The 26538-nt window shown below is 40.2% G+C and overlaps 1 protein-coding gene across 8 annotated transcripts in view; it reads left to right on the top strand.

The window, feature by feature from the left end:
* Positions 1-26538, top strand: part of AGBL1 (ATP/GTP binding protein like 1) — a 702585-nt gene that overhangs the window by 376364 nt on the left and 299683 nt on the right. The window contains exon 22 of one of the 8 annotated variants that reach the window (XM_014554046.2): positions 19461-19598. The exons of the other annotated variants lie outside the window; for them this stretch is intronic. Coding sequence (XP_014409532.2) covers positions 19461-19511 — 51 coding nt within the window. The 3' untranslated portion in view covers positions 19512-19598. Of the gene's footprint in view, positions 1-19460; positions 19599-26538 lie in introns of those variants that run through there. 8 annotated transcript variants of the gene reach the window in all.

Genomic DNA, 26538 nt, shown 5'->3' with positions numbered 1-26538 from the left:
TTTGATATCACTGTTCCTTGGGGAGAAAAGTCACATTTTTGGGTGACCTTTTTAGTTAATTCGCAGCCGGGAGAAAATCATCGTTAGCGTCTTTCCTATTTATAGGTAATTAGACTCTGCTGGGAAGCACAGTCCTGTGGGTTGGGCTGTGCTGTGGGGGTGAACAGAGGTGGAGTATGGCTCTCATCCTTTTGACCTCTGATTCCCACATCCTGATTCCCAGACCCAGGAGGAGGGTGAAATCAGAATATGTCAAGCATTGAAATAGCACCCAGAGGAGAGAGGGCTCACTGCTGATCTGAGAACCAGGGAAGGCTTCTCGGGGAGGTGACATCTGGATTAAGCCTCATACTGTATATGATCAGGTCGTTGACAAATGGAGCAAAGAGGACCTTTCAGGGGGCGGATGCTGTAACCGAGCAGGACCCTGTGGGGCCTTCCTGGGATGGACCCCTCCCCCATAACCTCTGCTGCAGCTCCTCTCTAATAATAGTATCTAATGCACATTTCCTGAGGATTTTCAGATGCTAAAAACCACTACCAAAGGGAAGAAGTTAACTGCTTTATGATGGAGAGCGCATGGCCCCTAGACCTTCTGGCGCCTAGGGGTCGATAGTATTCACTGCCCTGTTACCTCAACATCAGCCAATCAGAGAATTGTGCATGAGCCAATCATGCACCCTGTGACACCCCACCCCTCACCTGGCCTTAAAATATGCTTTGCTGAAACCCTTCTGGGAGTTTGGGGTTTTCTTAGGCACGAGCCACCCTGTCCTCTTTGCTCGGCCCTGCAATAAACCTTTCTCTGCCCCAAACTCCAATGTTTCGGTTTGTTTGGCCTCACTGTGTGTTGGTCACACGAACTTGCCTTTGGTAACAATGCCACATGTGCAAAGGAACTAAGATGTAGATGCACATGTAGAGAAAATGGGCAAACTCTTGATTTCTATAAGGGTCTACTCCTGGGTAGGTCCGTACAGAGTTAAGCCACATTCATGCAGTCAGAACCCAGTCGTTCCTGATCAAGGGTTTTCCAGACTCCCTGGTATTAGCCACATAACTGTTCTTCCAGACAAGCTGGGAGAGCACTGACCTTAGAGTGTTTTTATTAAAACGGTGTGGTCTTCAGTAATATCACTTATTTGCGAATTTCCCTGGTGGAAAGGGGACACCCAATTGGCGGTGTCAAGCAGTTTCCATCGGTAGAGGGTGAAAAGAAAGATCCATGAGGTCACATCCAGGCTGCCTCCCGAGGGTCAGGGCGGGACGATTCCTGGGATGTATTTACTTCCTAGCACTCTCTCTGCCGCAGACTTGCATGTTTACACTTGTACAGCACCTTCCCTCAAAGGAAATGACTTCACTCGTGGAACAGGGAAAGGTCACTGGAAATTTGAGTTACACGGAGATGCAATAAACTTCGCTCTGTCAGGAAGTTTGCACGGAGGCTCCTCCGAGGTTTCCTCCCACTTATCCGCTTGCCCGCGTGCGATTCTCTACATTCTTCCACCCTTGCCTCCACCCTGGCCTCCTCATTTCCTCCCAGGCAGCTCCCAGGGCTTCCCCAGTGACCTTAATTATCACCTCGTCAAGTGGACATATTTATTGCTTTTAATCTGTCCCCAGGAATCAATCCATCCTCTGCACACATCCCCTTCAGTTGAACCCTTTCACCAGTTTCCCACCTCGTGCTGGTGCATTTCCCCTTCCGAGGTCGAAATGACTCGAGAAAATAATCTATCCTTTCATTAGAGGCTCGTAAAAAGGGACTTTGCAACATGCCAGCTGTGTGATTTTTCCACCTCTGAAGCCGAACTTCGAAATATTAGCTCCTTTTTTCCCCCTGCTACCGCATTGCATGACCGATCTAAATCCCACCCGCTGCCCGCGTGTCTCTTTCACGACTCCTTTTCAAGTTTGCTCTGTGCTTTGAATATTTCTCTTCAAAGGGAGCGGTTGCTCTTTCCCTCCAGTTAAGTCTCCCTTTATTATTTTTCTGCTCTCTCGATGCTATTGCTGCTAAGTTCCCCTGCCTGTCTCTTCTTTCTTTCCTGGCATTTGCAACCCTTTCCGTTCGGAATCAGCTGAGAATTTCCTTCCTGTGAGGTCTTCTTGCACACATCGGGCATGCATATAGATGATCATGCTACCAAAGGTAACAATCATGCTTACAGGTTTTATTTGGTTATGGGGCTCTGCTTTTAAATCTTTCTATATTGTTATCCTCTGTTGAGCAAGGATGGCTTCCCTGCTGCAGAATTCAGGGGCGTCAGCTGGGATGATAGGAAAAGTGCAGGGTTTGCATTCAATAGACTCAGGTTCAAATCCTTGCTCAGCCACCTGCCACCAAGGATTTTTGTATTAGTTAAATAGGTTACACCTGACGACAAACTGGGTGGCTTTAAAACAACAGCAATGTATTCTCTCATAGTTCTCGAGGCTAGAAGTCCAACGTCAAGGGGTGGTTCCTGCTGGAGTCTGGGAGGGGAAATCTCTGCCAGCTTCTGGAGGTTACCAGCCACCCTTGGCTTTCCTTGGCTTGCTGACAGATCACTCTTATCTCCGCCTTCGTCTTTTCGTGGCTATCGTCTCCTCTGTGTGTTTTTGTGTCCTCTCTTCTTCTTATGAGAACATCAGTCACTGGATTTAGGACCCACCCTAAATCTGGCATGATATCATCTTGAGATTAACTTAAGTACATCTATTTCCAAATAAGATTACCTGCATAGGTACCTGTGGTCAGAACTCGGTGGACACTCTTCAACCCACTATAACCTTAGTCAAGCTTTTTAATTCTCCATGAGCCTGTTTCCTCATCTATCAAATAGGGCTAATACTGCACTAGCATAGTTGCTGAGGGAACTAAATCACAAAATGATTGGAGGAAACCGCCCAGCATTATACTAGGCACATAGTAAGTGATCAGTAAATGTTAATTACCTTTTCCAAAGTTCCAGTTACTCCTGTGGTATGACACTTTTGACAACAGATGTGATCTTATTTTACAGACTAAAAAGCAAATTGATAGAGTGCCTACAGTTATACAGTGAGCGTGATGGGCGGGGGTTGGGGAGCTACAGCGAGAAAGGCATGGTCCCTGTCCTCTGGGGCATTCAGTGCTGATTCTCAGTCATTTCCTGTGGTCTTTACCTCTGGTTGTTTTTACTTTGTCTCCCTTGGGGTTGGTCTGGATTCACCAAAACCAAAAAAGACTACAGGTACATCTAATGGGGGTAGAAGGGGGGCTGGGCGGTGGAGGGACAGTGAACATGAGCTCAAGGCAAAGGCTGACCGCTCCACAGACACAGACAAGCAGCTCTCCCTGCCCCTGCAGCTGTTCCCATGTGCTCTGGCTGTGATGAGCCAACCTGGCCACAGGGTGTCACAGCTGCCCCAGGGACTCCCAGACACACTCAGGAGAGAAGGTCTGAAAGGTCAGGCACCAGCTGCCTGTAGCCCCCACTCCTGCCTACATGGCTGCGTGAGTCAGCCCTGCACCAGCCAGCTGCTGCAGAAATCACCCAGAGTGTCCTTGCTGCCGGGGCCCTGCCTGGATGGCTCCAGAATCACTCCCCGGGCCCTGAGAGGCTCCCTGTATAACAAGAGGAGGGGATCTAAATGCTGGCAGCCCCCGCGGTGGGAGGAGGGGTTGGAAGTGGCCCTTAGCCTGCTTAGGACCGGCTCCTTCATAGGACTTCAGTGAGTCAGACCCAGGTTACCACCAGAGGGCTTTGCATCATTTACCTGAAGAAGGATCTGGCAAGGGATCAGAAGACAATGATTTTGGTGTGGACTCTGCTTCCTTCAAACTGGTGACCACAGGGCAGCACCTTGGCTTCTTTATCTGTAAAATGAAAGCAAATCTTTTCAGCTTCAAGACATTAGAGGATGATCTGGTGATGCTGATAGACATTTCAACGTCATTGTCTTATTTGGCCCTGACAGCCTCCCAGGTAGGAAGGATTAGCCCAGCCCCTTCTTAGAGACACAGAAACTGAGTTTCTGAGAGACTAGGGAAAGGTCGTACAGGGGAGACGTTTCATCCAGACCCGCCCGGGTTATTTCCACCATAATTAAGATGTTAATTGACAAGCCATACCCAAGCCTCTTACGAGTTTTGGGAACCAAATCTGAGACATGATGAGATAAGAGGCACAGAGAATATATTTGAATTAGTCTCTGTGAAAGGTAAGGTTTGGATCTTTGGGATGGAAGCTAAATATGACTTGTGAATTAAATGTTAAGAATGAAACAGGATCATACATCAATGATATGCAAAGGAGAAAAGGAAGAAAGAAAACTCATTTCTCTCACATTCAACCAATATTTAATGAGTTTCTCTCCTGAGAAAGTTACTGGTTAGAGCGACAAAAGGCATGCAACTCTCGAGGGCAATTGATAACCTAGCCACGCCAATATCCAAATGCAAAAGAGAGTAACAAAGGGGTGGGGAGAACAGGCAAGGCGCTGTGGGGAGTCAGTGGAAAGGGAAACCCTATCCCACTGGCGGAACCAGGTCAGCACCATGGAGAGGGCATTATGTTGGTTGGATCTTGAAGAGTAGGAAACAGCAGGTACACACGATTGGTAAACTGAAAGAGAGAAATATACCAACAGAATTTAAAAAAAAAAAAGGTTGCACTTGGAAAAGTCTTACTGATGGTCTGTTTTACTGACATTATGGAGCACATAGGGGAGACAGACCTAGAAAAGTTAATTTGGAATCATATCATGGAGAGCCTTCTTAAAAGGCAATTTTGAGCTTGGTGGGCAAGGAGGAACCAATCAGAGTTTTGAAGCAAGCTAGTGATGCAATTTCTATAAAGACTTCTTTGTCCATTGTACCATACTGGATGGATTCTGGAGGCAGGGGATGAGGAGGCCAGATCCATGTTTAGTGAAATAATCTTTGTTAGAGATAATGAGAGCTTGAATTATCTTCGCGGCAGTGGGAGTGAAAACAAGATGTTAGAGAACCAAGGTATGAACTTGAGGACTTGGCCTCTGATTAAATACAGGTTGGGGTATTGGAGAAAGGCTAAAGAGGGGCTGAGGTTTCGAGCCTCTGTGGAAAATGAGCATACTATTAAGACAGGCAGAAAAATCAGGAGGGGTGGGAAGCTTTGAGAAAACTAACAGAGGATGTATATATAGAGAAGAGAAGACGGATACAAATGAAACACTGGGAAGGACTTATATCATGGAGTGGAAGTGAGACAGTAAAGCTAAGGGAAAAGACAGAGAACCACCAGCTGAGGCACAGAGGTACAAAAGAAGACAGTTCCTGAAAAGAAGCAAGGTCAGTAGTGTCAGGTGCCTTGGGGATTACGCAGGACTGAGTGAGGCGAAGCCCCTGGTTGTGCTCATGAGAAAATCACGATGGCCTTTGATGGGTGTTATTCTAGCACCACTGTCATTTTCTCTGAACACAGAGAAGCTCTGTTCGTCTGCACTTTTACATTCATAGCATCCAACACAGCCTCCCTCCCATCTAATGCGTCCAATGAATGTTCACTGAATGGAGAAAGGGAAGCACACAAACACAGTGCTGTGTAAGAAGGCTGTAGGCTTGGAAACCACGTTGTTCAAGAAAGAGGGAGTGGCTTCTGAGTAAGAGGGGGCAAAGGGCATCCTCTGTCTTTCCAAGTAGTTATGAAGGGAGAGACAGAAGGCAGCTGGAACTAGCACAGTCCTTCTCAAACTTGACCATGAACTGCCTGTTGGGTTGTTCTACGGACTGCTGGGTCCCACCTCCAGAGTTTCTGATTCAGTAGGTCTGGGACGAGTCCCCCCCAGTGTTCATTCTAACAAATTCTGGGGTGGTGTTGATGCTACCGTCCAGCGACCCCACTTTAAGAAGCACCGGGCTACTGAAAAGATCCCTAGATATTTAGTTAGAAGACCTAGTGTGATCCCAGCGCTTTCTCTTATTTGCTGTTTGATGTTAGACACCTCTCTGTGCTGATTTCCTCTGCTGCAAAATGAGGATCTTACCTGCAACACAAGGCTGATAGGAACGCTAAGTGAGATCCATCTTACAGTCTGTGCTCAAAACAGATTTGCTGAACTCAAATAACACTTTTTTAATAAGACAGAGACTGGCTGGAGCTTAAGAAGGCAGCATAAATATCTTTATGATGCTTATGTAAGAAATGGAGAGATCTGTGCACGTTTGTGGGCTGAATCAACTGATCTCTGTGAAATAGGAGATGAGTTCGGGGCTGGCAGGAATCTTGTGTATCTCTGTCAGTCTGTCTGTCTGTGTGAGCAGGATGTGGAAGGCTGGAGGCAAGCTTTATCATTTTTGCTGTACAAAGTTACCTAAAGCACCCAAGCTACACACATTCGGAAGGGGAAGGAGGAAAGGAAGCACCCTTTGAATCATACATAGATGTGTAATTTGCTTCCAATAAAAATGGAGATGAGGCTGGAGCCAGATAGCCATCAGCTTGGTCCAAGGTACAAAGGTTTAATTTTTTTTATGCTGGTGTTTAGTCATTTTTATGGTACTGACTTCCCAGCTCATTTCTGAATAAATCCATGCAGCACTGAAACAAACGCCAAAGAAACAGAAAAAAAAACCCTCTCAGAATTTCCCGTCCATATTTATAGTGAGTTGACAGATACTGCATTTCCTTCATTTCAGGCCCTAATCTATTCATTGCTAAAAGGAAAAAAAAAAAGAAGAAAAAAAGGGGGAGACAGAGAGAAAGAGCAAAGAAAACAGATGAAGAATGATCTGTGTGGGGCTTCTGGTCACTACCCTCCAGTTAAAACTCTCATTAGCAGAAGGAATTAGCATCGCGTTAATACAGACAGGACTGGACGGTGCTACCGCCAAAGCTGGCTGTGATTTACAGATACATCGCTGCCATTTGCTTGCTAATTTCAGCATCTTTAATTTTTTTAAGTTAGTGCTTTTAAGAGGCTAAAAGGCTCTCTTTAGATGGATCCTCCTTCTACGTGGTCAGGATGTGGGTCATTGGGTGAGAGGCAGTGGCTATATGTCTGTCCAGCTGCCTTTGGGTGTGAAGAATACACTGTACTTGCTTGTGTGTCTTGGGCATCATGAATGAATCCAGACCCTTCACGCTATTAACTTATTTTTCTCTTGGTTATTGGCGAGATGGTGGCCCAAACCCTGATGGGCTGCAGACTCTTCCATCTGCGATGGATTGAAATGGAGACACTGAGTGCGAAACAAAAGCTCCCCACACTCCATCCCAGACTTAGAGGAGGGAACTTGGGGGCCGAGGTGCCAAGGCAGAAGGGGGTGTGCTGTGCTTCTCACACATTCACCCGCACACCCTTGGGATCTTGTTAAAAAGCAGATCTGATTCCACAGTTTCCCATAGATGGGATGCTCTCAGTCCCTGAACCACACTTTGAGTCACCCTGGCCAGTGATGGATTTCAGCTTCTTCAATTTTGCCCTCTGTCTTCTGTGCCAAAGACAACTAGAGTTTTGCTCAGATAACTCCAGATAATGGCCCATGCCATTCTTCTTTCAAAGTAAAGGAAAATTAATCAACAGACTTGGGATCATATAAGGAAAACCTCTTGATTTTCCCCCCCTCAAGGGATAGAAGCAAGTGAAGAGTGTGAAACAGTTAAGAATCGTGTAGCGATAACAGTGGAGTTGGCCTCATTTTTCATTTGAACCCTAGTTATTAATTTTTAGGAATGGTGTCCTTATGTCACAGATTCCTGAAAGGAAGCAGAGGGAGACATGGGTTTTGGAGAAGAAAAAAAGTCACATTTATCAGGGCTCTTTGTGCTAATCTCAACAAACATTTCAGGTTTTAATCTTAGCAACAGCCTTAACGGGTCGGTAATGTTATATATCAAAGGTAAAGGAACTCAGAGGGGCTTGGGGGATTCAGAGAGACTGAGCGACTTGCCCAGAGCCAAGTTACTAGGAAGACCTATAGCCCAATGTTCCTTTATTTATAAAAAATACTGCTTCTGACTCACTCATTCTTTAGACCTGTAGTTTGATTTGAGGCCTACTAGTATCTTTTATTTATCTTGCATCATTTCTCATGAGATACATGTGGCAGCCTGAGTACCAAAGCTTCCTGGAAGGACAAATGCACACCCCTCATTGGATGATGGGACGTTTCCTCGTCTCACCGGAGGCCCAGGAAGAGGTACAAAAAGGCTCTTAGGGAAGCTAGGGGGTCAAGTGGCTTCTCCCAGCTGCCCCCAGGTCCTGGATCTCTTCCTTTCTGAACTGCTGTCCTTCCACAGATCTGCTGCCTCTGCCTCCACCCATTCTTGCGCCTTCTTGTGCTGAGGATTTCCAGAAACCAGCCGTCTTCCCTCATTGCCATTGGGTTCCCTGCTTTTCTAGTAGTTTTAAAAGTTAATTGGGTCCGATTGAAATACATAGTTGCCACTCATGACAAAGGGAGGAATTTCTGTGGACGTACAAACTGTTCAAATCGCTCAGATCTTGCTCCTGGATGTCGAGATTCCCCCACGTCTGTCCTCACAACTGTAACAATAACTAAACCTCATCATGCTTGTTTGCACAAGGACTGCCTTCACTGTGAGCTCAGCTCGCATGTGCTATTACTTAGGTGATGTTGCCTGGAAGGAATCCGAACAAGTGTGCTAATTACCACTGCTGTTCAGATGTGTGCATAATATTGGGGGTGTTTCCTGGCAGCATCATTTTATTTTCAGTTACTTTGAATTTATTTTATTTTTATTTTTTTTGCTAATGCTATTATCGATTGCTTTCTTATCCTTCTTGTCATTATGGAGATTTTTTTTTGCTTCAGACTAACCATTCTTTACTCACTTGCATTATTCAATTTTTAACCAAAATGTGTACCCAAAACCCAAAAGCTATATGTGAAGGCAAAATGGATGAGAGCTTTCTAGACTTGATAAACAATGTGAAACTTAGCAGTAGGTAGACATAATCAATTCTTCACACAATAAGTAAAAATAAATCTGCACTTTACTACCCATTGTAGTAAAAAATCGGTACAATTAAGAGAACAAAAATATCTTGAGGTCAACTAAACAGAAAAGAGAGCAAGCACCAGTTAATACTTATAAAGAAAAAGTAAATATATAAACAAGGAAAGCTGGGTTGTGTAACACTAAGTTGATGATTCTTGGATGAATCATTACGCTGCATGGCTTTCTACACACAAATTAATTATTGTCTATATTTTTAAGATGTGCCAGATTAGTTTTGCTGTGTTTGATTACACCATGAATTATTGTTTATGTCATCTGGCCACATGCTCCAAATTTAAAAGAAAAAACATTTATCAAGAAGACCTTGTTATGATACAAAGTGTGACATCTGATATCATGGACATTCTCTTGTGTACTTTATATACTAGAAGGTACCTAGCAGAATGCCTCACATGTAGTGAGCTCTCAATAGATCAATGCTGCTGAAAGAATATTAGAATCGTTGATCTCTAGCAGGCTTCTTATTTTAAATTTCCTTGGTCTTTTAGATAGTTTCCAAGTGGGATGTATTAACTCCAGAAGAGTAAAAAGAACCATTCTGAGACATCTTGGAAGAAAGTCTTTGAACTTCTTGCTTGTATTTAAAACATTTTTAGTTCATGTTTTATACAATATATCCTACATTTGTACTGTACTATATGTTTAAGACTTTATAAATAACATAAAATAGGTAAAAGCTCAAATGCTAATAGGAGTGCAAATCAACACCACCAAGATACACCACTTCACACTCATTAAGATGACTAAAACAAAAAAGACAGACGAGCAAATGTTGGCGATGGAGAAATTGACGCCTTCACGTACTGTCAATGAGAATGTAAAATGGTAGAGTCACTTTGGAAGACAGCCAGATACTTCTTTAAATGGTTAAAAACAGAGTTACCATATGACCCAATGACTCCATCCCTGGGGATGTATGTAAAAAAAAATTAAAATGTATGTCCATACAAAAATTTGTGATGGATATTCATAGCAGCTCTATTCATAAGAGCCCAAAAAGTAGAAACAACCTAAAAGACCAGCAACTGTTGAAAGAAGAACCAAAATGTGGTATATCCATTCATACAGTGGCTGTCATGACGAGGAATGAAGCTACAACAGGCTACAACAGAGAGAAACCTTGAAAACACTCTGCTAAATGAAAGAAGCCAGACACCAAAGGTCACATATTTTGCGATTCCATGTATTGATTATATCCAGAACAGCCAACTCCATAGAGACAGAAGGTGGATCACTGGTAGCCTGGAGCTGTGGGGAATGGAAAGTGGGTAGTGATTGCTAATGGCATGAAGTTTCTTTTCGGGGAGATAAAAGTGTTCCGACATTAGATAATGGTGAGGGTTGTACATCTCTGTGAAAAAATGAAAGCCAGTTTGGGTTTAAGAAAAAAGGAAAGAAAATATGTGTTTGAAAACTGCTGCTGTAGATAAACTGGTTGAAGCCCTTATACCTTAGAAGACCATAAGCGTAAAAGTGTTCCATTCTATTGACATTAAATTGCCACATTCCCCCCCTCTTTTTAAATAGCACAATCTCTAAATGATGTTTTTCTTAAAATTATTCCTGTAAGCATTGATTTAACAAGAGATGTCATGATCCATTTTGTGTATTTTCACAGTGGTCTAAGAGGGACTACACTGGATGTATATTGAGGAATTGGGACATGCCACATAAAATTCTTCTATGAATTAGAAGAAAAACAACCTTATTAAATTTATAATTTGTTCTCATTTGAGGGACTGTGGACAAGAGAGAAGAATGAGTTCTTCATACTTTCATCTATTTAAGCCTGAAAGACTCAGAGTTTACCCATAATTTTACTTCTTGCTCTATTGAATGGCAGAGAATTCACTCCACTATCCCCCCGCCCCCCTTCCCCCACCCCACATTTCAGAGTAAATATCAAGGGCAAAGTCTATTGGATTGAATTATTGTTCAGCTTGTTGTGTAAGTGACTTACAGGAGCAGCAGGTAGATGGCACTGTTTTAGCTCACTGGTTGGAAGCTAATCTAATGGATCAGGCCTAATATCCAGTGTTCTTTCCAGAGAGATTATTTAAGGACCCTGATGTGTATGACAGGTACCCTGAGTTCTTGCTCTGGGAAAAGTAGTTCTAATAGGTGTTCTAGTGCTGGGAGCAAATCCAGCTTTTGTGGGGACTTCCCTTGAATTTGGGCCTCTATAAGAAAGATTACAAATTATAAATATAAAAATAGCTATAAAAGCAAATGTTTGTTTAGAGTGACAAATCACATAGGTAAAATGCTGCCAAACCCCACCAGCATGAAATCTAAAAAAAAAAATTACTCAGACATTGTGTCTCTTCCCTCCTTCCCTTCCCTCAGTGCCAGGTGCTGTAGGATGTATTTAGGGACAGAGTAGAATTCCTGGTCCCGACTTTCATGTCACATCCTTGGGTGAGTCAGCACAGTTGGAAGTGGCAGAGTTATTGGAAGCTCTGTTGACACTGGGATGGTAGCAATGACTTAACCATACATGGGATTCACTATGAACCTTCCAAATGGGTACCATGCACCAGAAACTAAATATTTCCCAACTCAACCCCTCATGAGTGTGATGTCCCAAATGCCATGGGTACTACCTTACCCCACCACATGAGGGGAGATGGAATAGAGGGGAGTGGGAAAGTGGCATTATCAGAGAGGAGAGAGAGGGCAGGGTTAACTCATTGCTACAAAAATTCCCACTGCTGTAAAATTTACAACAATAGGGCTGTGGAAGGGCTCTGTTATGAGGGGTCTTGTCACCTAAGCTTCTTCATGGTAAATATGTCTCTGCTGACTTCTTTTCAGAGACATCTTACAGATATCCATTTAAATAAATCTGTTTTCCCCATTTCATCTGGGCAATTTCATAGGAATAACAAATTCATAGAACACTATGAAACATTCCAGTTTAAAACAGAGGAAACACAGAAGAGGCAGCGTGAGACAAGTATGCTTTAATTTATCAAGATATCTTGTCCTAGAATACTTCCCACTTGTAGTATAGAGATGAAAACTTTTTTTTAACATTTTTTATTGATTTATAATCATTTTGCAATGTTGTGTCAAATTCCAGTGTTCAGCACAATTTTTCAGTCATTCATGGACATATACACACTCATTGGCACATTTTTTTCTCTGTGAGTTATCATAACATTTTGTGTATATTTCCCTGTGCTATACAGTGTAATCTTGTTTATCTATTCTACAATTTTGAAATCCCAGTCTATCCCTTCCCACCCTCCACCCCCCTGGTAACCACAAGTCTGTATTCTCTGTCTGTGAGTCTGTTTCTGTCCTATATTTACGCTTTGTTTTTGTTTGTTTGTTTTTGTTTTTGTTTTTGTTTTTGTTTTTTAGATTCCACATATGAGCGATCTCATATGGTATTTTTCTTTCTCTTTCTGGCTTACTTCACTTAGAATGACATTCTCCAGGAGCATCCATGTTGCTGCAAATGGCATAATGTTGTCGGTTTTTATGGCTGAGTAGTATTCCATTGTATAAATATACCACATCTTCTTTATCCAGTCACCTGTTGATGGACATTTAGGCTGTTTCCATGTTTTGGCTATTGTAAATAGTGCTGCTATGAACATTGGGGGTGCAGGTGTCATCCTGAAGTAGATTTCCTTCTGAATACAAGCCCAGGAGTGGGATTCCTGGGTCATATGGTAAGTCTATTCCTAGTCTTTTGAGGAATCTCCACACTGTTTTCCATAGTGGCTGCACCAAACTGCATTCCCACCAGCAGTGTAGGAGGATTCCCCTTTCCCCACAGCCTCTCCAGCATTTGTCATTTGTGGATTTTTGAATGACGGCCATTCTGACTGGTGTGAGGTAATACCTCTTTGTAGTTTTGATTTGTATTTCTCTGATAATTAGTGATATTGAGCATTTTTTCATGTGCTTTTTGATCATTTGTATGTCTTCCTTGGAGAATTGCTTGTTTAGGTCTTCTGCCCATTTTTGGATTGGGTTGTTTATTTTTTTCCTATTGAGTCGTATGAGCTGCTTATATATTCTGGAGATCAAGCCTTTGTCGGTTTCACTTGCAAAAATTTTCTCCCATTCCGTAGGTTTTCTTCTTGTTTTACTTCTGGTTTCCTTTGCTGTGCAGAAGCTTGTAAGTTTCATCAGGTCCCATTTGTTTATTCTTGCTTTTATTTCTTCTAGGAGAAAATTTTTGAAATGTATATCAGATAATGTTTTGCCTATGTTTTCCTCTAGGAGGTTTATTGTATCTTGTCTTATGTTTAAGTCTTTAATCCATTTTGAGTTGATTTTTGTATATGGTGTAAGGGAGTGTTCTAGCTTCATTGTTTTACATGCTGCTGTCCAGTTTTCCCAACACCATTTGCTGAAGAGACTGTCTTTATTCCATTGTATATTTTTGCCTCCTTTGTCAAAGATGAGTTGACCAAAAGTTTGTGGGTTCATTTCTGGGCTCTCTATTCTGTTCCATTGGTCTATATGTCTGTTTTGGTACCAATACCATGCTGTCTTGATGACTGTAGCTCTATAGTATTTTCTGAAGTCTGGGAGAGTTATTCCTCCAGCCCATCAAAGACCTAGAATTGCCAAAGCATTACTGAAGAGAAAACTTTTTTTTTTGCCTCATAAAATACATTTTAAAAAACTCATAAGTTCATTGTAATGCCCTCACTGTGGGAGTACTATTGGATTACTGAGTCATTATGATCAGCAAATATAAATCTTAACATACTGGCTTACAGCATCCCATGGAACCATCACTATTACATATCTAAACAGACAGGAAAAGATCACATTCTTTAATATATTTAACCAGAACACTGTACAGTCATCTGTAATGATAAGGCGATACAGTTGTTTTATCCTTTTAATACATATATAGCAGTGTCAGTTACATGTGGGGCTTCGTTAGCACTAAGGTGAATTTAGAGATTTGTAAGACACAGACCCTGTCCTCAAGGAGCTCATAATTTTTTTTTTTTTAAGGTAGAACAAGGCATGTGTTCAGGTAACTATAATAAAAATGCTGGGTAGCAGGTAGATATAAAAAAAACTGTGGAAAATTCCTAAGAGGGAGGGCATCATCCATTTATTTGAAGACAGAGGAGTAGACAGAATATATTTAGTGCCTGCCCTTGTAGAGTTTACAATCTAGTGGGGAACACATGCGTTAAATAACTCTACACACACATGAATATACAATTGTAGGTTGCGATGTGCTATGAAAAAACAGATTTGGTAAGCAGTGAGAGAGGACCCTGATTAAGATTGGAGGGTCATAAAATCTGAGAAGGTAACACATAGGGAGAGCTGAGTACTGAATATAAGTGACTTAGGTAGGTGGGGTAGGATGTTTTAGGAAGAGAGGTGAGCAAATGTGAATGTTTCTAAGGCAGGGGATGAGTGTGGTTTGTTTAAGGAACTGGAAAAAGGTGAGTGTGGCTGGATTATAGTGAGTGGGTGATGGCATGAGGTGGTTCAGAGAGGAAGGGTAGAAGCTAAATAAGGGCCTTGTAGGCATGCTAACAATTCTGTGCCATGAGACTCCCTTGAGATATTAAAAAAGCAAAACAAAACGCTTGTGTGATGGGGAATGTGGATTGGAAACAGGCAAGAGGTTACTGAAGTCATTCAGGAGAGAGACCATGGTGATTTGGTCTAGTGCAGAAGCAATGAAGATGGAGGGTGAGAAGTAATCAGATTTGGCAAGTGCAGTTGTCAAGACTTGGCTATGGATTGGGCAGGGAGAGTGAAAGGGAAGGACCGTGCGAGACTACTTGTTTTTATATTATAATCTTAACTTTGTGACAAGACTGTAAGCTCTTTGAGGCAGCAGGCATGTTCCCTGCTTGATTTGTGCTCTCTTCAACATTAAGATTATAGCGTAAAGAAATACTGATTTGCAGTTTTGTTGTACTGGAGAGAGGATCTAGTTTCCCCAGCCTTCTGTTCCTGAGGGTTTATCTTCTTTCCATTACTCTGTATTTGCCTCCTGATGAGGAAAACATATCCTTCATATTTCACACATCAGGGCTGCTTACCATCCTCCTTCAGCTGAGCCCAGGCTAGAGACACATAGCTATCCCTGCTCTTTTGGATCAGTCCTGCTGGGGCGGGCACCCTACAAGGGCTAACATGAGAGCAGCTGGTAGCCCAGCTGAGATGAAGAAATGTGATGGAGCAGGCAACATCTGTCCTGTTACAAGATGAGCATGATTTTAAAATGTCCTTATATGCGTCTTGATTATTTCCATGAATACGTCAATGAAAATAGCGTGGGAGTCTGGCACTTTGTAATGGTCCTCATAGGAAGGGATGCTTTGGATTTTCGTGGCCATCTGCATCTCCTGGCCTGTCCTGGATTAGCAGGGTCGCAAGAGAGCTGCTGTCATTTTGTTTCTTCCAGCTTGTAGGGAAGCAGGTGTGGGTAATGATCTCTGAGGGCCAAGCAGTTGCTCTGATGGATTCAATGGACTCAGTGGATGATCATGACCAAAGCAGCCCTGTCCTCCACCTGGGAGACCCATGTGTTGTTCTTGGCATTCAGCTTCGGTGTCTAAGCAATCTGAATGGGAAACATGTAGAAAGAAGGTTAGCATGTGGAGGAGATTTGATTTGGAGGAGAGATGAGAAATGTCTAAGAGAAAGAACAAAATGAAGGGAGAGGTAAATATATGACTGGATAAGTCTAGTGCTGAGTTACAAATGACCACCCAATTTAGGGCTTAAAACAACACACATGTATTACCTTCATTTCTATGGGTCAGAGTTTTGACATGGCTGACTGGGTCCAGGGCTTCAGGGGTCTCTCACAGGCTGCACTCATGGAGTCAGCCAGTCTCTAGCCATCTCAAGGCTCAACTGGGTAAGAAGACACTTCCGAGCTCACCCGGTGGTTGTGGGCAGGATTTAGTTCCTCACTGCTACTGGCTTGCCATGTGGGTCTCTTGCTTTATTCATGCTGCAGCTGGCTTCATCCATCTGTGTAAGACAGAAGGCGATAGAGAGGATGCAAACAAGGTAGGCGTCACGGTCTTTTGTAACCTAATCATAGAATCGTTATCTCATCACCTTTGCTGTATTCTGTTGATAAGAAGCAAGTCACTAGTTCCAGCTTACACTCAAGAAGAGGGTATCATATCAGGGCACAAATACAGGAGATGAAGATCTATGGGATGTCATCTTAGAAGTCTGACCTTACCCCTCTGACCTTGAATAAGATCTGATTGCGAACGTTGAAACTGTCATGGCACAGAGAAAGAACAGAATGAGTTTCTTTGGTGAGTACCTTCCCTCTCCATAGAAAGGACTCCAAGGTGCTAGTCAGATCCAGGCTCAGATTAACGTGGTGGTCAGAAAAAGTGTGGTAGCCAAAAGTGACTTCTCCTTGACTCAAGTTATTTGTGACTGTTTTCAAACATCCCAGAGGACAAGCATCTTTCACACGATACCATCTCCTCTGAAAAATCCCATTTTTCCCTCCCACCCACTTGACTGAAACACTACACTATGGTTGCGCTACACTTGCCCTCTTCCTGTCTCCCCAGACAACCCCCCTGATGGTTTATCCTTTCTTCCAATTCTAGATCACAGATGTCCAAAGAAAAGGTCCAGCTACCCTATGGAAATGGTCTGGCAATCGTTGAACCCCCTCTGGACAGTGGAGAAGGGAAATAAACAGAGCAGGCAGAGCAAGGTCTCTTTAGCAGGGAGGGGAGGAGAAAAGCTGGAAAACCCACATACGTTAATATTTTCAGTTTCATCACATAGCATTTATTGGATGCAGGTTTTTATCACTTTAACCAGATGGCAGGCTCCTTGAAAGCATGTTCTTATCTTCTACTTCTTTGTATTCCCCCATAGCAAATGTTGGGCTGGGGTGGGATAAACGAACGGCGTGTGTGCTAGGCTGTGACAATTTTTCTATTAGACTGAGTGAGTAAAAGAGATCATGTGCCTGGAAGTGCTATGTAAATTGTAACACTCTAGACACATGTCACGGTTCTTGTTACTAACATCACCGTCTTCATCATCCTCCAGCTCATCTTTTATGCACCATCTGCAAACACAGACCCTCTCTTGGATAGATGTTCCATCTTGACCATGAGAATTTGAGCTCAGCAGAATAAACAAATCCCTTCAAAAAGATACATTTGTGCATCCATTCTTTGCTTTACAATTCAGGATTATAAATATGGTAGAATGAGAATATGACATATAATGCCAATCAGGTTTTTAAATATTATAGTTTTTTGATTATAAAAGAAACCAGGTTTATTGTTTAGAATTTAGAAGTAAAATGAGAGCATAAGATAGAAGATGCTGCTGTTAGCATTTTACCACATTTCTTTTCATCATTTTATATAAAAATGTGTATATATGTACAGTCATATATATATGTAATATATATGCATGCCCAGATATGTGTGTGCATAGCTTTATGTGTATATATATATACACACACATGCAGATTTTATATCTTGTTGAATTTATAGTCTACTATGAGTAATTTATTATATTATTAAATATGCTTATTAATTTATTAGTTACATATTATTTCATCCAAATATAGGTAATAACATGTTTACCCATTTCTCCGCTTTTCAGAGATTTAATTTCCTTCCCTAATATGAATAATGTTTCAGTTAATTGTTGGTAATAATAAGCCATTGTCTACAACTCTGGTTGTTTTCCTTTGGAGTCTTAAAAGTTGCACTGCTGGGTCAGTGGCATGACTTTTTAAAATATTTTTGTAAATTTGGCAAAGCATTCTTCTGGAGAGAATTTGCCAGTTTACATTCCTCCAGGAGTCTCGAACATTTCTACCCTCAACTGCATCAAACAATATCATTTAAAAAGTTCTGCTGAGTTAACAGACATATACTTGCACTTTGTTTAATTGTATGTTTCTATTACTGAGGTTGATTTTTTTCCCCATGTTTGTTTTTTTATTTGTCCATGGATGATTTATTCATGACTTTTGCCCACTTGAGTTTGGATGGGTCTTAATGTTTTCCTTCTTGATTGATAAAGTCTATTTGATAGCTAATTTTAAGCTTTTGACTCTCATATTGCAATCATTTTTAAGCCATTGTTTATTGTTAAGAGTTTGCGTATGATATTTTTGGCATTTAAATACATTTGTTTTCCTTCTGTAGAGCTAATGTGCCCTATTCAACTATTTTTTTTCAAAATTATTAATCATGTCACTTATTTATTTTTGCTTTAAATATTTTCTGTGCACATAAGAATATATAAAATGTACACACAAAGAATGTGTAAAATGTTATGTGAACTGTTGAAAGAATAATGATAAACACTCTAGTTTCCACCACTCAGTTTAAGAAAAAGACCCAACACCAGTACTCGGCCGCCTGTGTGTGTGCCCTCCCCAGTCACACAGCTTTCCCCCATTCCCCACGGGAGCCACACTCCTGGCTCTTGTGATGATCATTTCCTTCCACTTCTTTGCAAGTTTGCAAATATGTGTGTATTCTTAGTCAATACCTTTCTCTCGTATTTGAGCTTTATATAAACGTAAAACCACACTACGATTTTTTTGTCACCTTTCTTTCATTCAGCAATATGTGGTTTTAAATTGTAATGGCATGTTGATGCGTGTCGTAATTCTTTTTCTCTAAAGCATAGTGACTGTTCCATACTTTACCTGTTCATTATATTCTTAGTGGCTATTTGGGTTGTTTCCAGGGTTTTTGTTGTTATTTTGCAATTACAGACAACAGTGCTTTGAACATTCTTGTACTTGACATGTCTCCTCGTGAAAACTTTCAAAAATGTCTCTAGGGAAAACACTGGGGAGTCAAGTTGTTGAGTCCTGGGATGTGAATTGTTCAGTTTTACTGGATAAACACCAAAATGTTTCCCAAAGCAGTTATTCTAGCTTTCCTTCCCTCCAGCAATGAACAAAGTTTCTCACTTCTTTTCTTGGACAACACTTAGGGCTTTGGACTTTTTAAGTTTTACTTACATGGTGAATATAAAATATTATTTCAATGTGATTTTAATTATAATTTTGCTCATTATGAGGTGAGGCAAAGCACTTTGCCCAGGTTTAGGGGTTATTCATGTTTTCTGAGAAATGTTGAAGTTCTTTGCTAAATTTTCTCTTTTTAAGAAAAGCTCTAATTGAATCACAGGTGCTCTCTTTTCATTCTAATTTTTTTGTCATTGTACGTGTTGCAAATAGATTCTTCCTATTTATAGCATGACTTTTCACTCTCTTGACGATGTGTTTGGATTGATGAGCTGAAGTTCTTAATTTTACATAGGCTGGCTTAACAGTCTTTGTCTTTATGATCCTTTCTTTTGTGTTTTATTTTTTAAAAATCTTTCATTACCTTCTAAAAGGAAAAACTCTTAATTTCTTCTACATATTGAATACTTCACTTCTGACACGTGCTTTTTTTGTTTTTTGTTTTTTCACACCGACTGATTCTCTGACACCAGCTGGGTATCTTACAGTTCAATTCAATTCCGACACTCTCTACCTGGAATTAACATCAGACCCCACACGTTAAGGGCTCAGTCTCACGAGACTGCTCCCAACTTCGGATGCCAGTGGTAAGTCTGGGCCTCCAGAATTGACCAGCTGTAAACTGGGGGTTCCCACCACCCCTTCCTTGGGTTTGATGGCACACACATCTCAGGAAAAATACTTATATTTGCTAGTTTATTACAGAATAAAGTATATGATACAAGATAAAAGTGAATGAATAGCCACACGAAGAGATGCATATGGTGAGGTCCAGAAGGGTCCTGTCCCCGTGGAGCTAGGGTGCGCCATCCTCCTGGCATGTGGATGGATTCACCAACTAAGAGATTTAACCAGCGTTCATTTTCCTGTCTTTAAAATTATGGTGGTGATTTTTAAAATTTTTTCTTACGGTCATGAAATAGTATATTAATATATTATTAAAATTACACCATCTTTGTACTCAGCATAGATCCTATTTGGCCTTAGTGAATTATCCTTTACCCCATATTGAATTCTTTTTGCTAATACTTTATTTAGGATTTTGCATTCTACATTAGCAATTTCAATTTGTCGTCTCCATTCAGTTTTATACTTAGGGCTGTGCTTCCTTCACCAGAAGTGCTGAGTAGCTACCATCTTCCTCTGTGCTCTGGGAGAATGGGTTTTATTTTATTTTTTAGATTACACACAACAGGAAAACTTGCAAGTTTGTTTTATTTTATTTTAATAAGTGTCTTTATGTGCTTATATCCCAGGTTGGTAAAGAGGTTGGGTGGGTTTTGAGGTTGGTTTGATTCAGTGATCATCTGACATCAATGACTTCTGCACTCTGCATTCTGGGGTGACAGACTTTTCAAGGTGGCTCCCTGCATGCAAAGCGGCTGCAGCCATTTGAGGCATTATATCGTTACAGCACATTGTTCAGAAGAGAGAGGGCTGGTTCCTCTAAGCTCTCATCCGATGGAGGTTTCTTCTAGAAAAACTTCTGCTTTGTATTCATTGTCTTGAATTGAGTACTTTCTCTCCAGCCAAATGTCATAAACTGATGGACTTAGAGATGGGTTACCTGATCCAATCAGGATAATAAAGGCTCTCTTGCGTTGATTAGTTAAAACAACCAGCTCCCTCCCAGGATATACTGGTGGGGCCACTTCTCAGGGCTATTGATAGTTACAGAGGGACAGATAAGATGTTGGAGAGACAATCTCAATATTCGCTAAAAAGAAATCCTTTAATAATTGAAGTATTTAAAACCATTTAGGCTTCCACAATGTTTTGGACATCTTTTTCCTGTTTTTCTATGGATCTATTATGGTCTCCAATGTCTTAGTGAGTCGTTTTTATAATTTATATCTATCCCAAGGGCATCGTTCATCTTATCCTATTTAAAAATATGTGAGCCAACATTTTGTATGGTGTCCTATTTTTAATCTCCTATGTGCCCCTATATCTATTACTATTGCCTTGGTTTTCTCTTTTAATAATGATGATAATGATAATGATGATGATGATAATGATGATAATGATAATAATAATAATAATAATAATAATAAAAAATAGTGTTAAGAACTTAATTTGGCTTAGGTACTAAGGTGTTTTACATCTATTATCTTATTTCTAATTGCTCTCTTTTTCTTTATTAGATTTATAAGACTTGTTGCAATTTTTCTTTTTTATCTTTTTTAAAAAAATTAGCTCTTAGATTTGCTTATGTTTTTCATAAGCTGGTTCTCACGTTTTTCAATAATTAATTCTTGCTGCGTTTTATCATTTCCTCCTATTTTCCTTAAGGCTGCTTTTATATTCTTTTCCTAAATTCTTGATAATTAAAAATGTTATTTTTCATTATTTAATAACAAAGTATTATGGATCCAGATTTATGTATGCTTGTATTTATTGTGTGGATTTGTAATAGTCTCATTTAAGATAGCTTCTAAATAGTTTAGTATTTTTATATGCATTTAATCTTTGACTCAGTAGACTCATAGAATAGCAGCTTTCAATTTCTATGGTTAGGATTTTGTAAAGTTATTTTTGAAATTTCTACTCTCACTGAATCTTGGACAAATAATGTTGGTTTGTACAATGTTTAATTTGGGGAACTTCTTGCAGGTTTGTGTTCCAATAGACACAATTTTTCAAAGCCATTCCTTTGAGGTTTAAAAAGAAAAAATAGTTTTTCAATTTGTGGTGTATACAATTAAATATATGTCTATTCACACACTTCTGTTAATTATGCTAATCCAATCATCACCAGTCATATATATATATTTTTAACAACTTCATTCATTATACAGTGAAGATAGGGAATTAAAGCAACTCCATTATATTTCTTTCAATTTCTTAATTAATTTTTTTTGGACAAATAATTGCTTAATTACATAATTGATTACCTAAGTACTATGTGAACACGCACTTACATAATTAGTACCTGGGTCGAGAAATTGAATGTCGGTAACTCAGCCTCATATTCCCTTTCTGTCACTAACCCCAACAGGTAACCACTATCCTTAATGCTAACAGAGGAGATAAGCTTTGTCTGTTTTTGGAATGTCTCCTGTCTGGCATCTTTCACTCAACACTGTATTTGTGAGAGTTGTTTCAATTTTCTTGTGTGGCGTGTTCTATAAAACCATTGGCTTGAAAGCTAAAAAAAAGAAGTCAATATCATGAGGCACCAGAGAAGCAAACAAACACAGATCTGAAGGATTATTTTAGGGTAAGAGAGAACAAGCAGCTATGGTGACCCAATGTATGATTAAGTTGGAGAACTGTAAATATGCACTCTACACCTGTTAATACTGTTTTTTTGGTGTTAAACTTTTTGAGTGTGAAATGGTCTTGTGGTTCTATAGAAGAACGTCTCCTTGCTCTTGGGAGATGCCACGATGATATATTTAAGAGTCAATTAGAGGATCTGCAAGTTACTTTAAAATCGCTCTGTAAAAATAATAGACATATACATATATTTGTGTGTGTGTGTGGTGTGTAGAAAAACAGCAGGAACATGTGGTAAAATGTTAAACATCAGTGAAGAACACTTTACTGTCATTATCCTTTCAACTTTTCTAGAGTTGAATTTTTTAAAACTAAAAAAAATGTGAAGAATAAGCATGCATTTTGATTTAATCTTAACTTTGAAAATCTGGGAAATACATGTTGTTGTGATTCCATTTCACATATAAGGAAACTGAGGCTCAGAGAAGTTTGGTAAATTGCCTAGGGTATGCTCCTTCCGTGAAAGCCACGAGGATACTGTAGACTGACAGTTCAGAAAGGTAAAAGCTACAAAACATCCTGGGATTTTATAGTAGATACGGACCTAGCTAATCAGAGACTCTAATCTTAGAAATGATGTCAAGAGGGAGCAGGTTCACACAGTGAACAAGGGATGTCAGAGCCTGCATTACAACCTTAGTTTTCTGATTTTTAGGTCAATATTATTTTCACTGAATCACCAAAAATCTGAAAGCTTTTGGAGGAAGCATTCTGGGCCACAAGACATTAAGACAACAAAGTTAAAAATAAATAAGAAAACCCTCAAATTCCTCCATTCGCATTTCAGGTTTATAGTTGACATCTGACCACATGTCAATCAGGCATTTGTTTATTGCTTAAGTTAGGAACATTTTATATAACTCCTCTGAATGTGTAAGATTCTTGCCTTCCTTCCCTGGCCAGGTTGGGAGTGTGTCTTGGCACCTAGCAGAATTTCTGGGATGTTTATTTCCCTGTCTTAAATCAGCAGTTGCTGAATCACTTACTTTCCTCCTTTGACAGAGTTTCAGTGCTGTCAGTAGAGCATGCATCCGGGCAGAAGGGAATTATCAGGGTGTCAAGCATTTTGGGTAATTCCATGTAAATAGTTCTGCCGAGAGCCATGTGGACTTGCCTGGCAGCAGTAAAAACTCTAAACAAAAGGTTTCCTTCTGTCTGGTTTGTTAATTTCAGTTTAGTGGCTATTAGCAGACTTCTTGGAAATAGGTATATTGGACCCGTGACAGTCCTCTTGAACTTGAGAGTGCGCACAGTCTTGTTTATCCTCTTCTCATACAAAAGATTTTGTTTTCAACTTGTTTCCATTATCCACATCTTTCTGTTTACTTTTCCTTGGCCCCCAGCCTTCTCTGAGAGGAAAGAGATGTTTCTAGCGTTCCCTTCCCACACTCAGACTCTGAGCCCTTTTTTTCTTAAGTTAAAGAAAGACCTTCCACAAAAGTATACCTGATCTCACTGAAGAGAGATTTCCCCCATAGAATCCTGTGTGATGTTATGGAAAAAGCTCTGGACTGGGAAATCAGGGCCTCACCATGTCAGTTTTGTGATTAATCAGCACTAGGTCATATCATTTTTCATCTCTAAATAAGTAACACTGAAGCAGTGAAAAGATTCTACCATAATGTGTGCTTGATAGGTGGTGAGAAATTAGGTTTTACTTATTTATTCTTAAAATATAAAAATATATTCTAAATTCTGTATTTTAAAAATCAACTCAGTTATCCGGAAGCAGTTGGATATTTTGTTGTTTCGTTTAAAAACAAAGTGTCATGATAATTCCTTATGCTGGTACAGTTTACATATGTGAACACATTGCTTCGTTGCCTTCTCTTTCTTCAGCTCAGATAATTAAAACTAGCATTTTTAAAGATAAAAGCTAAGTGCAATAAGTTAATTGATTTATCTACTATTAAAAATCTAGTATTTAAGCTAGGACTAAAACTGAGTTTAAAAATCTGAATTTTACTATGTCAGGGTTTTTTTGCTATATAGATAACAACGTGATGCATTAAAGATAAATTGTAAAGTAGAAAATATTTAAAATATAAAACATTGCAAAAATTATCACTCATGTCTCATATTTGTTAATTCTCTAAATATACGTTGATCACCTACTCTATGCCAACCATTGTTTTAAGGGACAAAACTGCATCAAAGAGAAAGTGGACAAAAATCCTTACTCTCATGCAGCTGACATTGTAACTTGTATAATTTTCAATACACAATTTACATTGTATACTTGAATACGTGTATGTATCATATAAATTATAAGAAGGTGATAAATGTTATTAGAATACTTGAATGGAAAGTGGGTTTGGGATTGTCTGGGGTGAATTAGGTGGAGGGTATCATTGAGAACGTGCCACTTGGGCAGTGATTTGAAGACTGTGAGATAGTGAGCCATGCAGATTGGTGATGGAAGAACTTTCCAGAAAGAAGAAGAGTCGGTGCAATGGTGGGAGCATGTCTGGGATTTCTGAGGAAGGTCAAGGCGGCCAGTGTGACTGGAGGGGTTGGGGGAGTGTAATGGGACTGATAAGGGTAAAACAGGAACTGGAGTTTTGTTGCAAAGGTGGACCATAGTTGGGAGCCTTTTTTTTTTTAAGGTGACATCAAGCCACCTTTTAGTTTTTTTAAGATGGAGTAATCATATTATTTTTTACGCTGATAGGGATGATCTAGTAAAGAGAAAAAACTAAAGATGCAGAAGAGAAAGGCAGGGCCAAGGACAGGGAATCTAACGCATACATGGGTCGCAGAGAGTATTCAGAGCAACACGAGGAAGGCAGCGTGTATGAAATGAGATTCTGAAAGCTGGATAGAAGGGAGTTCGAGAATTTTTAGAAGGTCACCTTTGAGGGCTTCAGTTTTGTCAGTGGAATTGGTAGAAAGGTTATCAGCAGGAAGAATTGTTGGCAGTTCCAGGAGAAAGGAAAAAGGAAGAAATGGTTCAATAAGAATTTGAAAGAATACATGGGCAAGGTGAACACATTATAATCCTTTGGCAGCATTCAGGGTCCACTAGAAATTTTTGGTTGTGAGTTTAAAGTGATACCAGTCAGAAGAGGAATGTGTTTTCCCTTCCTACATTCAGATACGTGGAAGGAAGCAGGTGTGGAATGGGTGGTAAGGAAAGGAGAGGAGAAACCCCTTGCAGATGAGTGATTATAATGGTTGATTATAGAATTTAGACCAGGTTAAGGAAAAATAGATATATTCAGAATTAATCCTTTGTTACATTTCCTTATATATTTTTAATGCACAGAATATGTTGGATTTTTTTAAAGTTATAACAATTATTCTGGATTGTGTTTTTTCAGTGCTTTTTTTAATGGGCATTTTAACATACAGTGGTTTCCCAGTAGGCTAGAGAATAGGTATCTATTTTCTCTTTGGGGGAGGGGAATTTAGTTTTGTGAAAAAGACTGCTACTTTTCCTCAAATATCCTCCCATTTTTTAATAGTAATAGAATCCCCTTCCCCATTTTTAGCTTGGTACATAGCTACAGAAACAGACTGTTTGCCAGCTTCCTTGTAGTTAGGTATGGCCATGTGACCATCTTTGGACAAGCCAATGAAAGTGCATGACATGTGTCAATCATCTGGGACCATAACCTTGACAATGGACGTGATATACATTATGTTCTCAAGAACCTGGGTCTCTGACACCATGGAGATAATACCTTTAGCTAGAACAATTATGAAAGAGAATTAACTTTTATAAGCCTATGTCATCGTAAGATACTGGGGGACTCAGATGGGTTGCAGCCTCCCCAGAGGACGAAAGGGCAACATACCTTTTTTCTAGGTTGAACATTCTATTTTTTGTTTCTCTTTATTCCACATGAGATTATCTGAAGATAAAAACCAAATGAAAAAGTATTACATTAAAAAAGGGGCAAAGAAAAAAAGTACCTGAATTTGTAAACTCTAAGGCAAGATGCCTGTAAAGTGCAGAATTGTGGCCCACCCATGAGTGACACTGACTCCCAGATTGGCAGGCATACAGATCAGCCCACTTTCTGGAGTCTTCTTTCCCAAGGTCCCTCACCTTTAAGACCTATGGATTCCAAATACAGGTGTCATATAATTTTCTGTAGCCTACAGCGAGTCTTATCCATACTACTCTCTGCCAAGGACAAATCCCAAATAAGTCTGATTTGGGGATTTCATTGACTGCACAGTTCATTGGCAGAGCAGTGATTCTTGAAAACCCTTGTAGTCAGTGAATCCCGTAGCACTCCTTGGTTCAAAATCCTCAAATCGGCTTGC

Source organism: Camelus ferus, chromosome 27 (genome assembly GCF_009834535.1).
Source record: "Camelus ferus isolate YT-003-E chromosome 27, BCGSAC_Cfer_1.0, whole genome shotgun sequence".
NCBI lineage: Eukaryota > Metazoa > Chordata > Mammalia > Artiodactyla > Camelidae > Camelus > Camelus ferus.
Note: the sequence above shows the minus strand (reverse complement) of the source record. Positions and strands in the feature narration are given on the sequence as shown.